Genomic DNA, 16,048 nt, shown 5'->3' with positions numbered 1-16,048 from the left:
TGTCCATTTGCCTGCATTTATATTCACCGCTCTCTGTGTCCACCACCTCCTCCGCCTACGTACATGATGTCTCTTCCCTAAATGGATACGCTCTATATTAGTGCTCATAAAACAAGACAAGAAAGGAGGAATATGAGGATGGTGTGTCCATCTGAAGATGCAAACACACCCTGAGTCTCAGTGGCTCCCTCTTTAGTGCCTCTGAGACACAAAGAGAGAAAGAGTCAATCAACCCTGAGGAGGCGGCTGTCCCTCACAGCCAGGACAGTATCAGAATAGAAAAGACCGCTGGAGGATGATGGGAGCTTATTATCGCCGACAGCAACCCGTGGAAGACTACACACATATCTCCTAAACAGTGGTGGAAAAGACAACTTTTCTACTTTAGCATCCTTGTCTGTGCATTTTATGACAGTTAATACAAAAAAAGCCAGTATAAAAAGGCATCCTGTACATTTAATTATGCATTCATTTGATTATACAGATTATTTTCCTCTCCGATGAGCATTGTTGTTGTTGTCTTTCAAAAAGTAGTGGACATACTCTAAGTATGCAATAATGATAATAAATAACAGCAAATATTAACATGTGACAAGATTCTCATACCAGCTATACTCAATATTTGGTCTGACCTTTCTGATTAATTTTATTTTGCTGTACTGACTCTTTTTTATTCGTCTATTCAGTGTTTTTGTTAGTTATGTGTTAGAAACCAACATTGGAAGTCATACTTGAGCAAAGTGAGTGCTCTCATAGCATTGAGACGTCTAGTAGCTAGCAACTAAACTTTCAACGATAATCAAGTTGACAACAACAGCAAGCACACCAGCTTGACATCTGTCTTGCATCCTTTTATTTTTCGATCTTTCAGCCAATGTCAATAACTGATGATACTGAGTTACACTTTTTTGTTGCTAAGTGAAGACTGTATTGTAGTTGGTGCGATGTATAAGTCGTTTATTTTTACATTTCTAGATCACCAAATTTTATGCTGTTATTTTAAAGTAAGACGCTATAGTTGCATAAAGTTGATTTTGGAAAAGCATTATTCAGTTTTGTTTCATGAAAACTGACCAAAGTGAAACTGATGTTTTGATTAATAAAGACAGTTCATGCTCCTTGTATGTAGATGACTTATACATACATCTCTATACAGAAATGCAAACATTATAAACCTAACTTAAAAAATGTTAGCAGGACAATGACATTTCAAATTGTGATTTTCCCAAATCCTCAACAGAATAAAATACATTGCAGACCCTTCAGTTAGTATCCCAGCAAGCACAGAACATTAAGATCACTTTTTCTAAGTTTAGAAAGTTTAGATAGACAAAAACCAGAAACTAACATTGGAGAACATTTGAAAAAGGTTATGCAGTAGCAGAATACTTGCATTTGACAACATTTGGTTGCTCATTTCGTCATTGTGGAGCCACAAATGAGAATATATCAGAAATGAAAAACATCAAAATGTGGAAAAATGACAGTCTGAAAACTGTCCATCAGCCATGTATATGAAGAAAGTGATTTGAGAGGAAATCAATCAACTTCCAGATGGAACTTCAGCCCCATGACCTCCCCACCTCTATAAAGACCTTGACATATGACATATTAAAAACATCATAACAGTAGAGTCTTTTTCTTTCTCAGAATTTTACTTATTCTATCATCCCGGCCTGAGATCGCTTCTACCACTGAAACTTCCTGTTGAGTTTGTGGACAGAGCAGAGCAGGAGAGACACACCTTTATCACGTGAAAGCTTTTTTACTGTGTGTGTGTGTGTGTGTGGGAGTGCATACATGTGTATAAACAAAGACACTGCTGTGTGTGTAGCCTTGTTTCAGCAGCCTTTGCATACGCCTGTAGATAAGTGAGGGAGAGAGCCTCCACCTGTCTCCTGCTGAACTGTGTACACTCCAAATATTTCCATAGCTGGCCCTCTCACGGAAATGAAGGAGGAAGTCATACATGGAAGAGACAGAGACAAAGAGACGGAGATGACGTGAAGTTCTCATGTTAACAAGAAGACTAAACCTTAAAGTGACTCACTTTGTGTGTAAATTACACTCTATACACAGCAGGACCACAGCCAAAATAAACCAGGACAACATCATTTACTTCTACTCTTGTAATTTAAAACTGGAAAAGAGCTGGAGTTCACTGTGTAAAAGCTGCGTAAAGGGTCGATAAAAGTTCAAATTTAGATGATTAAATCATTAAATCGTACAATTTGCTTTGTATTTAATATTTAAGACCTCATAATTAATTGAAAATAGCAATGGTGATCAGCAGGGGATCAGCATTCAGCCTCACAGTAAGACGGGTTCCCTGTGTACGTGTGGGTTCTCTACCCGGGTACGCCAGCTTCTTCCCACAGTCTGAAAACCTGCATGTTAGGTGTGATCCTGCATGTTTGTCTCTGTAAGGGACAGAGATTCATTTATGTTAGATAGATACTTATTTGGAATTTGATGCCATCCAAATAAGTGGTGCGTGTTTATCACTCTGTTGTATCACCTCCGTCCTTCAGCTACGCTGTAACTGTTTGGGACCAGCTGCTGGAGATTTGAAATTGAAATGATTTCCCATTTTTACTTGAGACGTCTTCTGTCATGGTTTTAGTTTCATAACACATATTTAGACTGTAGACGGGCCAGTTTAACACCCTGACTCTGTTATTGAGCTGTGACGTAATAAAAGTGTCTTTCTATAGGTAGAAAGCTCGTCTTCTTCCCAGTCATGTCACAGACACCGAGTCATTTTTTTTTAGCATTACTCAACTCATGTGCCTTTGTTACCTTTCACCAAACCTTTTAAAGAATGATTGTTGACATCAAAGTCATAAGGAGCACATATAACACCTGATATATGTTTTCTGATAATCAAATATGGGGTTAAAAAGACTTTCAAGTGTTCACATTTTCTTTTTATTTACAACTGATGGAATAGATTATACACAACTTTGAAGCTCTGTTCAATTTCCACTCTTTTGATCTCTGTAGTTTGAAGTAGAGAGCATTTACAATAAAAGTCACAAAAGCAAATTCAGGCTGTTTTTCTCTGATATTGCTTATGTGCACAAAACTGTCTTCTTATAAAACAATTTGTTCCCTTTGCTCGCTCCCCCTCTCCGTCCCTTCTTCCTCCTCTACCTCAGTCCTCATTCTGCAGCCAGTGGAACGGGACGACCTCTATGGGAAGACTCTCAAGATCACAGATTTTGGTTTGGCCAGAGAATGGCACCAGACCACCAAGATGAGTGCAGCAGGGACCTACGCCTGGATGGCCCCAGAGGTCATCAAGCTCTCCCTCTTCTCCAAGAGCAGCGACGTGTGGAGGTACTGCACTCAGGCCTGTGTGTCACGTCATTCCACTGATTTACACACTGACAAGCTTCCCTGTGCGAGCTGTTGGCTTAAGCTTAGGTGACACTGGGGGATTTTTACTTGTTGATTTTCTGCATTTGTGCGCGACTGTGCAAACATTTTCGGTAGATGCTTACAGTGTTGTGCGTCATCCACTGCCATCAAGCAGGTTTCTGATCATACCACAGTTAGGACAACAACCCAAAACTTACAACCAGAATTACAGAGAGCTGTCTTTGACGCCTTGCAGCAGATGGTCTGGCTCCCACAGAGAACTGATCTCCACATAAGTGTTGGATTTCAACAAGCAAGCAAAAAAAAAAAGCAAAACACAGAGAAAACTGAAATCAGTTGTGAAAAGTTCTCCAACATGGGCAACCTACCTGCTATGCAGAGGGTCTTGTGTCTTGTGAGGAACTGGTGAAATGAGAAGCCAGGGAGGGGCGATGAGGAGATGTTGGGAAGCTGCTAACATCTGCAGCTGCTACAGTGGAGACTGTGAAGACACAAAAACATTAAACATCAGAGGTGACATGCAGGTGGAAGAATCAGAGTAGTAATTTATTCACTATTTATCACTTTTGATTAGAGAAAAAAGGCACAGCTTGCAAGCGAGTCAAACCAGTGAGCAGCCGTTGTCTGCAGTGGCTTTGACCTGCTCGCAGCCACATGCATGTCTAACAGGCGAGTGGTTTAAATCTGAGGGAAGTAATAGAAAAGGGAATACATTACTGTTCTGATAATTCCACAGTGACTATTTAATGCCAAAATGGGTTTTGCACCAGCTGGAAAACTATACCGACTCTGGCCCTTTAAGAAGTATCTATGTCATTATTATTGTTGAGAAGATGCTAACTTTACTTTCAGTATCTAAAACTTTTGTACAGTTCTGCATGTTGCCAAGAAAACAAGATGAAACTGAAATTGACTTTATTACAACTGCAAAGAGGAAAAGGAGACCATTTCTGATATTCTGGTAATGTTTAAAAAAGATTTTAACATGTTTTGACGCATCAGCCTCACTGTTACAAAGATGATTTCAAAGATTTTATGATGATCTAAAGTTATTTAATTTATGAACATTTATGTGCAGAGCAAGGTCATTTTCACTAAAAATGCAAACATAATGTATTTGCAAGGGTGCCATTATAGATAGACATTGGTTGATGTCCTTTAAAAACACAAAAATGATTCACTGTTCGTTTCCTCGCAGCTTTGGCGTGTTACTCTGGGAGCTGCTGACAGGAGAGGTTCCGTACCGGGAAATCGACGCACTGGCGGTAGCTTATGGTGTCGCCATGAACAAGCTGACACTTCCTGTCCCTTCAACCTGCCCTGAACCTTTTGCTCAACTACTAGCAGGTAAGCAGTTGCTACCTGAACACAGGGTGATAATTAGTTTTTTTTTTTTAAAATAGCAAGTCTGCGCCTTGTTGTAAACAAGCAAATGAAAATGTGTGAAGAGCACAATCACAGTTGTTGCTTATGTTCGTGGTTTGAACGTAGACTCTCTGTTTGTCCTTGTGGTTTTACTGTCATCCAAGATGGCCTTAAGCATGTTGCTGACGATGCAGAAACACATTTTGAAAAAGTCTGCTGGCTGCTCATGTCCACTGACTTTAAAATGTTTTAACTGTACAGGTACAGTCTCCGGTAGCTGAAATCTGCACTAGGAGTTAAGTTAAATGAAGACTACATTGCTTCTTTTACATCCTTGTGTAGTCCTTCACCTGAGCTCTCCAGGGCCAAATGTCTCCTCTTCAACCTTGCAAATAATCTGTGTTAGCCGTGGTAGAGTATTAACTGGCTCTCGTTTCACAGTTCAGTTCATCTCTGTTTGAACACTTGCCTTCCTCATATAAACTTTGCCCTGAACTGCTACTTTTGTCCACCACAGATGGGGAAGTTGCAGGTCTGGTTTTACATTAAAAGAGGACGTCCCTCTACTCTCCTTCCACTCTGTTCCCAAAGCCTCTTTCTTCCTCACCCACCCACCCCCCCTCCTCACTCCACTTCATCTTATCCATGCTCATCCGTTAATCTCCCCATTGCCATTCCTGGCTGCTCTCTACACTGTGTTTACTCCTGTCATCAGCTCTCTTTCATCTCCCTCCAACTTAATCCACATACATTTTATGCTAATTTAGTTTACCTAAAAACAAATGTTACTTGTTATAAATTATACTTTTAGCCTGTGAAGCTACTAAAGCATGTTATTTAGCCATTGTTGGTGATTTCTTGGTATATTAGACTTCAGGAGATGAGTGTTTTGTGGTTTAAGGTTGGAAGGACGGTGCTATCAGTTTTTCAGCTCAGTAGTGAATTGTAGGTGTGCAGCATGTTTCTGCGACACTGTCAGTCAGAGCTTGGCTCATGATGGTTGCCATATGCTGTCCCCATCTTGCTCCTTTCCTCTTCTCCAGTTGCTGCGATGACTGCCAGACATGAAGAATAGATCCAGACCACCGATGCACGTTTCAGTCTGCTTGTATCATATCAACAGCATGATTCTGTTTTTAAACTTGATACGCTTTAACACAGGTTAATGCAGGTTAAGTCAGTTGGTACTCTGTATTTTTCCTTCTGTCAAACCTACAATGCTTTTATCCAACTTACAAATGAATGTGTCTATAAAGGAATTTAGCTAATCCCTTTGTACTGCAAAACTCCACTTTTGTCCAAAAGAACTTGATTTTTCAGCATTCGTATGAACATGTAGATCAGTCTGGCTGCCAGACCACAAATGTGTATTTCAGTTGAAAATAGTCTTTGATAGAAGCACAATTTACACTCACTTTAAAAATTCTGGAGTTAAAACTGCAGTGCCAAGTTTGTTCTATGAATGACAAAATGAATGGTTAGGTTAAAGAAACAAAACTACTTGATTACTTTAAGGAAAAGATCATCTCAGTTACAGAGAACACTCTCATCATTTTAACTATATTTTTGAGCCTAAAACCATAGGGCCAGCTTCTCTGAATCATAAAACTTGTTGTTCTGTAAATGAACGCTGGTGTACGCCTGAGTCCATACTTCACACTGAAACCTGATTAAGCTAGAAGCCTAATATTTTCAGTCATTAGATGTGTAATCTTTGTAAATAATATTGTAAATTAACACGATGGTGATTTGTGAAGTGGAATCTTGGTGTTTTGACGTTTTGTTTTAAGTGAGTTAAAGGTTATGCACATCTGAAGGTTTGAATGGCTGTTTTAAAAGACATCCCATTGGATAGTCACTGCTTCACACCTGTGCACACAGACAATAGGTGAGCATTAGCTATTAAAGTTTACTGTTGACAGATGGCTCTTTTCACCAGAAGTATGATAAATGAATGTTAATGCTGTGCAAAAACAGTGTTTTTCTTTGATTTTAAAGTTTACTGACGTCCTCCACAGAAGAGCATGTTGTATGTGCAAAATTCCTCTTTAAGTTTACACTTAAAATCTAAAACTGCGAAAAAGGTTTGTTTTTTTGTTATAGATACACACAAATTTGCAAAATCTGTGTGGAAAGATTGATTTTTACAGTGCATGCACAGATCTGGATTGTGTTCCAGTGGGAGGTGAAATTATATCTGTTTATTCCACTGAAAACAAAACAACAAGCTCCTGCAAAAAATGTGAAACAGAAAGGACTTGTTATCTGACATGATAGTTTCTAAGTCTCTGATTAAGGCAGTAATATACACACTATATGTCACTAATTACTTCTTTTACATCCTCTCTCTTGTCTCCTGTTCCTCAGAGTGTTGGAGCCCCAACCCCCACAGCAGGCCCTCGTTCACCAACATCCTGCGGCGACTGCTGGCCATCGAGCAGTCAGCAATGTTTCAGATGCCTCTGGAGTCCTTTCACTCCTTACAAGAAGACTGGAGAGTGGAGATCCAGCAGATGTTTGATGAGCTCAGGGCCAAAGAGAAGGTGAGAAGTCTGAAAGGGTGCGAGTCAGGTCTCATTTCAGACCACTTTTTGCTGGAAAGACACTTAATAAAGAAATGTGACAGAAGTTTTGGTTTTAAAAAGGATTTTGTAGTTTGTATATATTACAGAGAATTAAGAGAACTGCCTGTAAATTTAAGTGAACAGGTGCACGTCATTCCTCTTTTCCTGTTTTTGATAAGAACTGGTGTATTTGGAGGAGAAGTCACTCTTCACATTGTGAAGTGGGAAGAATCTCACCCTTGTTTCTGCAAATTAGAAACACCTTATCAACTAGCGTAATGCAGAAAGAGGTGTTAAAAGAAGCGCAGCTTGCAAATAACATCTCCTCCTCCTCGTCTCTTGTCTGCAGGAGCTGAGGTCCTGGGAGGAGGCGCTGGCTCGGGCAGCAGAGGAGCAGAGAGAGCAGGAGGAGCAGCTGAAGAGGAGGGAGCAGGAGCTGGCGGAGAGGGAGTTCGACATTGTTGAGCGAGAACTGAACATCATCATCCATCAGATGTACCAGGAGAAGCCCAGCGTCAAGAAGAGAAAGGGCCACTTTAAGAAGAGCCGACTGAAGCTGGGCAAAGACAGCAACTGCATCAGTCTGCCCTCTGGTGGGTGGAAGCAAGAACTGCAGTTTTAATCTGAGGAAGCTGACTGAGTTTCTGGGGGCCGGTTGAAGGAAGGGAGGGGAGCTCCAGTGCTTCCTTTAGTATCTCCTTCAGCATAAAGAACACTGGACCAATTTTTATGAAAGAAACTAGATAATTTTGTCTCAAAATTCCTTATTACTGCAACATTTAAATGAACATCCAATTATATTCATCCAGTCGTACTAACTGGGATTTGTGTGGATAAATATGACGACAGGAGTGTGAGTCTAAGCCTGTTACAGCAGTAATTTTCACATCTGGGCCTTTTTGTTTTCCTTGTTACGTAATATTCTTGATAATTAAATTATATTTTTGGTATGATAACTTGTTACGGTAATATGACACTCAAGCTGATCCTCAACCTCAAGACATTTATTTTTTAAAGAAGTCAAGAAAAAGAGCTTAGGAAAAGATGACAGAGGTCATTTTTCTGACTATTCGGCCTTACCTCTATTTTCCATGCTGGAAATGTAGTATTTGTAAAGCTCCTTATAGAATATAACCACTTTCTTACTCTTACTGCTTAAAGCCAAGTCTTCTCTTTCAGTGAGGAAAAAGTTACACCTTGTACTTTTCAAAGGGCTGTTGCTTGTTGTAAAGCTGTCAAATGTTTGATAGTTTTGCCTGATAAATACAAAGTAAACATTAATTCTGTGTTGTAATTGGAAAAATATATATCATCTAAAGTTTAATGAACAATAAGTAAACATTGACGCATTTCTCTCTTTGTAGGATTCGAGCATAAGATCACAGTGCAGGCATCTCCCAGTGTGGACAAGAGGAAGAACCAGGGGAGCGAGAGCACCACCCCACCTGCCAGCCCGGGGGTCATACCCCGCTTGCGAGCTATTAGATGTGAGTGCAAACACTATGAGAGTCAAGTAAGGATATACAGACGAGATGCAGTTTTCTGAATGTTTGGACTGTCTCTCAGTGACGCCGAGCGATGGCAGCAAGACGTGGGGCCGCAGTGCTGTGTGTAAGAAGGAAGATCTGACCACCAACAAGAAGAAAGGACGCACCTGGGGCCCGAGCTCCACCCACCAGAGGGAGCGGGTCGGTGGAGAGGAAAAGTGCGTACATTGTTTTCTTAAGCTGATACATGTTGAGAAATGTCTCAGAAGTAATTCCTGGTAAACTTTTCATAATAAATCCTGCTGCCTGTCCCAAAAAAAGAAGAAGTTTTCTAATGCTTTCTGGGATTAAAGCTTTGATTACGACATGTTTCAACGGTGGCATCTTTTCTAAAAGCTTATGCAATGTCACAACATTCATCTCCATTCAGAGTTTAAGTATTTTTCATCTCTTGTATTGATGATGGGAAACTCGGGCTGCTGTGTAAAATCTTTTCCAATGGGGCTGAGGTCTGGACTCTGTGGTGCTCAGTCCATGCGTGAAAGTGATGTTTTACGCTCCCTGAACCATTTTTTCCCAATTTGAGCCCGATGAATCCTGTTATTGTCTTCTTGGAATAGGCCAGTGGCATCGGGTAGAAAAACAAAATATTGATGGAAAAACCTCAGTATAAAACGTATCCAGACAGTCAGCTGACCTAGTTTTTTGAGCACAAAACATTGCAGAACAACATGGTGTTTAAGGAGACATGAAACCGTTTAATCACGGAAGTACATTTATGAGGCATTTAGTTCCTGCCCGCCGTTATCACAACTGCCAGATGTACTGCCAGATTATTTGTCTTAATCCAAAGAAACAAAATCTTAGATAAATATCTGATTAAAGTTGGTGGAGCAGCCAAGCAGAACACGTAACTGTGTTGCAGAATTGAATCCCTTTCTGTTGGAAAGTTCAGATTCCTCAAACAGCTTCAATAACGATTTTTGCTTTGATACTTAGTTTTACTGACAACTTGATTTTATGCATCGTTTCTCAAATTTCAGGCTGAAATCACTTGGTGAAGGTTGCAAAGTTTATTCTTCAAGCGCACCAAATCTGGGCAAGTCCCCCAAACACGCACCCATGACAGCTGGCTTCTCCAGCCTGAATGAGATGGGTGAGTCTTTTTCTTTTCCGTTGCAATCTGTTCATCATTAATTTAGCCACAACCTAATCTTTTTTCTGCTTAACAGAGGAATGCTGCGAGTTTGAGGAATCACCAGGGTCTTTGCAGCCCTCAGAGACCAGCAGTAACGGGGCCATGGAGGACTCTGGGTCCTTGTGGAGCAGCCTTGGGCCCAACACCATGCTTTCGGTTGGTAGTATGAGCTCCTGTCCGGCCCCTGGAGGCCCGGGGACCGGTGTGAGTTGCCAGGACTCGATTCGTCGTTGCAGTCAAAGGAAGAAGAGCGATATGCTGCTGTTGGGTTGTGCCTCTCTACTGGCCTCTGTGGGTCTGGGACAGGACCTGCTGCAACTGGGAAAACTGCAGGTAGGAAAGCAGCAGCAGGATGATAAAACCAAAACAAGCTACAAATCATGGCTGAGCTGTTGAGTTGGATTGTGCAGACCTAGATTTTTCAGACATAAAGGTTTCCACATGTTTTTTTAATGCTGACACTCATCTTACAATCAGTTAAACTCAGTTTGTAGACCTGCGAGACAGGATTGCGTCAAAGCACAAATTTGCAGAAGGATTCAATAAAATTTCGGCTGTATTTTAAGATGGATGCAGAAAAATATGAGCAATCCATGTAAGCAACTCTGAATGAAAGTCTCCTTCCAGAGGGCTCAGGATCTCAAGTTAACGCAAATGTTCACATTTAAACAAGAGAGCACAGAAAAGCACATAAAACCTGGATGGATTGTAGAAAACTATACAAAGTCTCAGCAAAAGTCTGGACCTGGCTGTGCACCAAGGCTTCCTATCCAACCTGCCTGAGCTTGACTCGTTCTGTCAAGAAAAATGAGAGAGGCTTCCAAAGAAAAGTGTGCCAAGCTTGTAGGATCATTACCAAGAAGACCTGAGGCTGCCATTGCTGCCGAAAGTACTTAATTATAAACTAGATATTTGAATCTTTTCCATACTGTAGGTACATTATGTTTATCTGCAACCAAATAACCAAGCATGTCTTAATGTTTTTGCTTTGCAATGGCGAATAAATCAAATTCATGTTGAAAAAGAGAAGATGTTATTTTTGGTACCTCTGCTGTTCTTGTTTGCTCTCCAGGTTTAACGAGGAGTGGTAGCGTTTTATTTTTACAACCAACTCTGTTGCCAGGATGTGAAATTTTATGATAATCACACATTTTATAGTATTACCATGTCTGAGAACAAAATTTCTCTTATAGGATAACAAACTTTCGAACTGGGGGGAAATACAAAGTCTTCTTTCTTTCATCCATAATCTACTTCAATGTTGACCTCCAATATTTCACACAGTCAGCTTTCTCCTGCAGCTAATGTGCTGATACAGAATAAGTCATCCTTTTTAGCCGGTGTACTCAGCTACAGGGGATGACTTTTAGCTGAGTACAGAGTCAAATGAAACAGCATAATCAAGCTGCTAGTTATTGGCAGAATATGTACATGACAATGCTCTTGTGTCTGCATGGATCAGGTCTGCTGTGGGGTCCTACAGCGCCTTGATTTTTAAGAGCACCTGAAGCCAATTAAGCCATAAAAGTAGTGAATCAAAGGAGAGAAAAGTAGATATCTTACAGGATTATCAATTGAAATTCACATCAGAAAATTAAGACAACGGGTCAGAGTACACCTGAACAGTCTTGTTGTGCTTATTTTGCTTCTTAACTAGCCTGGTGATATTTTTTCAGACTAATACTAAGCATGTTGATGTGACCTTTCGTTGCTCTCAGGTGCTTCAGGATGAGCAGGAGGTCAGGGAGGAGCAGCGTAAGAAAAAGGAGGGTCTCTTCCAGCGGACGGGCCGTTTCCGTCGCAGCACCTCTCCTCCCAGCAGAAACCTCTCCCTGACCCTCTCCAGACATCACGACTCTGCGCTGCCCTGTATGGACCCATCTCCCTCCGTAACACTCCTCTCTTTGTCCTCTCTGTCTGATTGCAACTCCACCAAGTCCCTCCTCCCCTCTGACCCAGATGAGTACACCCTGACCCCGATGGCCGGGGTTAAAATGCCGGCGGTGTCACCAGCTCCTGCCCTCAACCCGCTGTTGGACCTTCGGGCTGAGAGCTTCAAAAAGGAGCCCAACCAGTCGCTCACACCCACCCATGTGTCTGCGGCCATGGCTCTGAACAGAGGACACAGACGCACCCCTTCAGACGGCGCGATACGACCCAGAGCCCAAACGCTGGGACACCGCAGGACGCCGTCAGATGGGAGCATGCCCATGCCTCCTCCTCCAGGAGTACCCCACATCACAACAGGCAAAGGTATAGAGACAATTTATTCACAAAGTTCTTCTATTTAAACCAAATATTTTTTTCTTGGCCCATTTACTAATAATAATAAGAATCTAAAGCCAAGATTTTTCAGTGCGACAGAGAAAACCTGAAGATTTGTACCTGAACAAAATGATGATCCAGTAAGTATTTGTTTGGGGTAAATCTGTGGACAAAATTCTATTTTACAGAGTCAAGCCAGGAGCGATAACACATCTAATGAGTAAGCATGCCACATGAGAGCTGAGTTTATCAGTCACACATTAAAAAAGAAATCTACACAGGCTGAACACAAACTGTCCAGCTTTTAACTCCTCAACCAAAGCCTTAGATCAATATTTGATGAAATGAACACATGACAAAAGAAACATTCAGTTTTTACATGTGCAGAGATGTTTGTACAGGAGGAGTTCAGTTTCTAAAAGCAGGAACAAAAGCTGCAGGAAGTGTCTTTCTAAGGAGCTCGTAACCAGATGTTTTTTAGATAAGGTGACTATGAAATGACTTCCTGCCTCAACCGCCACAAGCCTTTACTAAATGACTTAGTAGCAAGTTTTGCAATTTTTTTTAAGTTAACTGCCCTGCGGTTTAAAACCCAAATATGATCATTATTAGATATTTATGACATTTTATATGGTGCTTTCAGATAAAGCAGTTGTTGAGTCTCCTTGAGGGTAACTACATTCTGATTAGCTCCTCCAGAACTTGTTGTTTTAGGACTTGTTTTACGTTTAAAATATTACTAAATATGAATGCTCAAGTGAGGTATCAGCTGCTGATTATAGCAACACATCTTCTCTGCATTTTACCATCATAGTGTCTGTTTTTTTTCACCCATGTTTGACAAAGCAAGACAAAATGACTAAATAGGAGCTCAATCACACCCCGAATACAAGTTCTCAAAGTACTGACAAACAAAAGCATCAAACACACATCAGAGACACATGTTTGTGATGTTTGCTTTAATGGTGGCTGTTTTATTACTCAGGTACACCAGACAGCCTGGACATCCCTCGACTTCCTGATCCCTCCATCATCTTCCCAGTCCCCCAACGGCGCAAAGCTCCTGCTCCCCCCATCCCGGATCCTCTCATCAGCCCTCCGGAGAGACCCAAGACTCTGGAGTTTGCACCCCGGCCGCGGCCCACACCGGTGCGGATAAGAGCCGACCCCTGGAAGCTGGGCTCTCTGTCCCGGACCCTGAGCTCTTCCCCTGGCAGCAGCTGCGACAGCCCTCTCGGTTCGGGGGACAGCAGCGCTAGCGCAGCACGGCCGAACCTGATGGACATGGACATGGAGGGCCAGAATCTGGACCCCACAGTTCCTCTGTGTGGACAACAGCCTGCCACCCTGTGCGAACAACAATACTCGTAGTGAAAATTAGCAAAAAAAACACTTTCAAGCCAACTTTTTTTGCTTTTTGCATTCAGACCTGCTCCAGGACATTAGGTTCTGGGCTGAATAAGGAACTCCTACTGATGTCTGAGCCGAGCAAAGTGCACCGAATGACAATTGCAAAAACATCCCACTTCTTGTCATGTTTTAGGCACTTAGTGAAAGCCGCTTCTCCTCATCTGTCCTCAGAAGGTGTGAAACCCTCACAGCATTCCCCAGCAGTGCTGTGTCCTGCACGACACTGAGGGTCCAAGAGGCCTTTAAAAGCCTTGTAGTGTGCTCTTCTACTGACCTTACCTAACTTTACCCTTCCTTCTCTCCTTGGAGGCCATCTCCACCTGCTGCTTTGACCAGGTGACATTTCCTTCGAAAGCCATTCAAGAACTTAAAAAGCCACTTTTTGACTTTGCTAACTGGTCATTTGAATCCATCTGCTTTGTGCTTTTTGCCTGTTTGTGTAGCTTTGCACTTTTCTGCTTGCATCTTCTTTCCTGTCTCCAACTTAAAAGATCAGAAAAAAAAAATCACAGTTTCACATTTGTTGTTTTTGGAGTGTCTCCACGATGAGTGTCATTGTTCAGATTTTGCACACTGTTTGCCCTGTCGGTGCACAAACATCTTCCATAAGCTCTCCTCCATCTGCTCTGCCTACACCCCCACTTGATGTCACCTCACTGCATGGCGATCATCGTCCTCTTCCCTCCAAAGCTGAGACAGGGAAAGCCTTTCTCTCTCAGCACTGGCATACTGGTCACATCTTTAGCCTTGTACAAGAGGAAACAGAGTTTATTTTCTCAGTGCTTGCAACCTGTTATCAAAACTTTCTTTTTTTTAGTTGGTTTGCCAGCCCAGGTGTGTTTCTCTTGGTGTGACTGTGCATATTGTATATTACTGTACATGTGTAGAGGAACAAATTGGGTCCATTTGTGCGTGCTCGTGCTCATTCGGTGCATGTTATTTTACGTGAAGATGGTTTGCTGTACAGTACGCCACACGCAGCAGCATTTCATTCAAAGCTACGACACACGCTCCACGCTCTCATCCGTTTGTCTTTTTTAAATGAAAACATTCCTCTGGCAGTCAGTAGCACGTTGCACGAATCGCACTCGTTCCACTGAAAGGGATGCAGAATAGGAAACAGACTACCTGATCTCAACATTAACCTCATATTCACACATTTTCAAACTTCATCTTCTCCGACCTGCTGTCTTCAACATCAGTGGCGATTTAGGAGCAACGTTGCGCAAGTAGTTGGTCACTCTGTGGACAAATCAACTTTCTTCTCCAGCTGTGGACAGTTTATTGGCTGCAGATGATATTTGCTTGACTGTGCAGATTTCCTTAGGTGCGCGCGTGTGTGTGAAAGTGGATTTGAACATATGTGTGTGTGTGTGTGTGTGTTATTATCAGTATGGGATCATGACAATCCCATTGGTTGAAGAGTGAGCCCAAACTCATTCTCCTTGTGCAGTTAAGAACACTGATTATTTATTGAATTTATTGTTATTGTGGGAAAGGAATAATTATTATTTCAATGCTCTTCCTGGGATATCTGTATATATTTGTTAATATAAGAGGAAAAACCAAGGAAAACCTGGGAAACTGCGTACTGGAACATCCATGTTGTCTTCAGTTTCAGCCTGTGACATGTCTGGGTTCACTGAAAACAGCGTGAAATGTGATGAATGAGAGGCGAATAAAAAACAAGGAAAAGAAAGACGCTTCAATGTCATTACAACTGGTTTTGTCTTTGTCATGAGGTTTAACGAGATCTGGGCAGTGCTGGAAGAAATACAAAAAGTACTGCTCAGGGTAATGAAAAACACTGTATTACTATTATTAGTAACATTAAGGCTATATTGGTCAACAACAAAAAAGAAATGATGGAACACCTCTGGATAAAGACTTTACTAAATGAACACACACAAGACAGAAAAGCTAAAGTGAAATGAGACAACTACCTGAAAAAACAGAATGGATATAGCAACCTTTGAAAAATACAAAGATGTAATTAATTTCCCCAGGACTCATAGAACAAAAACATGTAATAGTCAATAAACAGTAAAAGTTTTTCAGTGAGAAAAGGTTGGAATAATAATCCAACACTTTTCTGTTTACAGGTTTAGCCTTTATCTGAAGAAGAAATGTTGGCAAGGAGACCTTAGTACACACTTCTCTTTTTGTCTGGAAAGAACTTGTTGAATCTTTATCAGTGAGTCAAATTCACAGATACTGTGCTCTGAATCCACAGCTGTGAAATAAAAGCTGCTGTGTGAAAAGTTCCATGTTCTCTTTTGAAACGTGGAGTTCACGAAGCAAAAGCCAAAATTCCCTCTTCATCACACCAGTTGAGCACAAGGAGCTGATGGAGACCATACAGCTGTTAAGTTTAAGTG

The 16,048-nt window shown here is 41.5% G+C and overlaps 1 protein-coding gene across 2 annotated transcripts in view; it reads left to right on the top strand.

The window, feature by feature from the left end:
• Positions 1-15,365, top strand: part of map3k10 (mitogen-activated protein kinase kinase kinase 10) — a 39,349-nt gene extending 23,984 nt beyond the window's left edge. For both annotated transcript variants that reach the window (XM_072392407.1, XM_072392406.1), the window contains 10 exons: positions 3,159-3,339; positions 4,580-4,728; positions 7,114-7,289; positions 7,660-7,903; positions 8,675-8,797; positions 8,877-9,015; positions 9,841-9,953; positions 10,030-10,328; positions 11,714-12,248; positions 13,246-15,365. In XM_072392407.1, coding sequence (XP_072248508.1) covers positions 3,159-3,339; positions 4,580-4,728; positions 7,114-7,289; positions 7,660-7,903; positions 8,675-8,797; positions 8,877-9,015; positions 9,841-9,953; positions 10,030-10,328; positions 11,714-12,248; positions 13,246-13,631 — 2,345 coding nt within the window. In that variant the 3' untranslated portion in view covers positions 13,632-15,365. The remainder of the gene's footprint in view (positions 1-3,158; positions 3,340-4,579; positions 4,729-7,113; positions 7,290-7,659; positions 7,904-8,674; positions 8,798-8,876; positions 9,016-9,840; positions 9,954-10,029; positions 10,329-11,713; positions 12,249-13,245) is intronic.
• The last annotated feature ends 683 nt before the right edge of the window (positions 15,366-16,048 follow it).

The sequence above is a fragment of the Leuresthes tenuis genome, unplaced genomic scaffold, assembly GCF_036924035.1.
Source record: "Leuresthes tenuis unplaced genomic scaffold, fLeuTen1.0.hap1 SCAF_9, whole genome shotgun sequence".
In the NCBI taxonomy this organism is placed as follows: domain Eukaryota; kingdom Metazoa; phylum Chordata; class Actinopteri; order Atheriniformes; family Atherinopsidae; genus Leuresthes; species Leuresthes tenuis.
The sequence above is the reverse complement of the archived record's forward strand: the minus strand, read 5'-3'. Positions and strand labels throughout refer to the sequence as shown.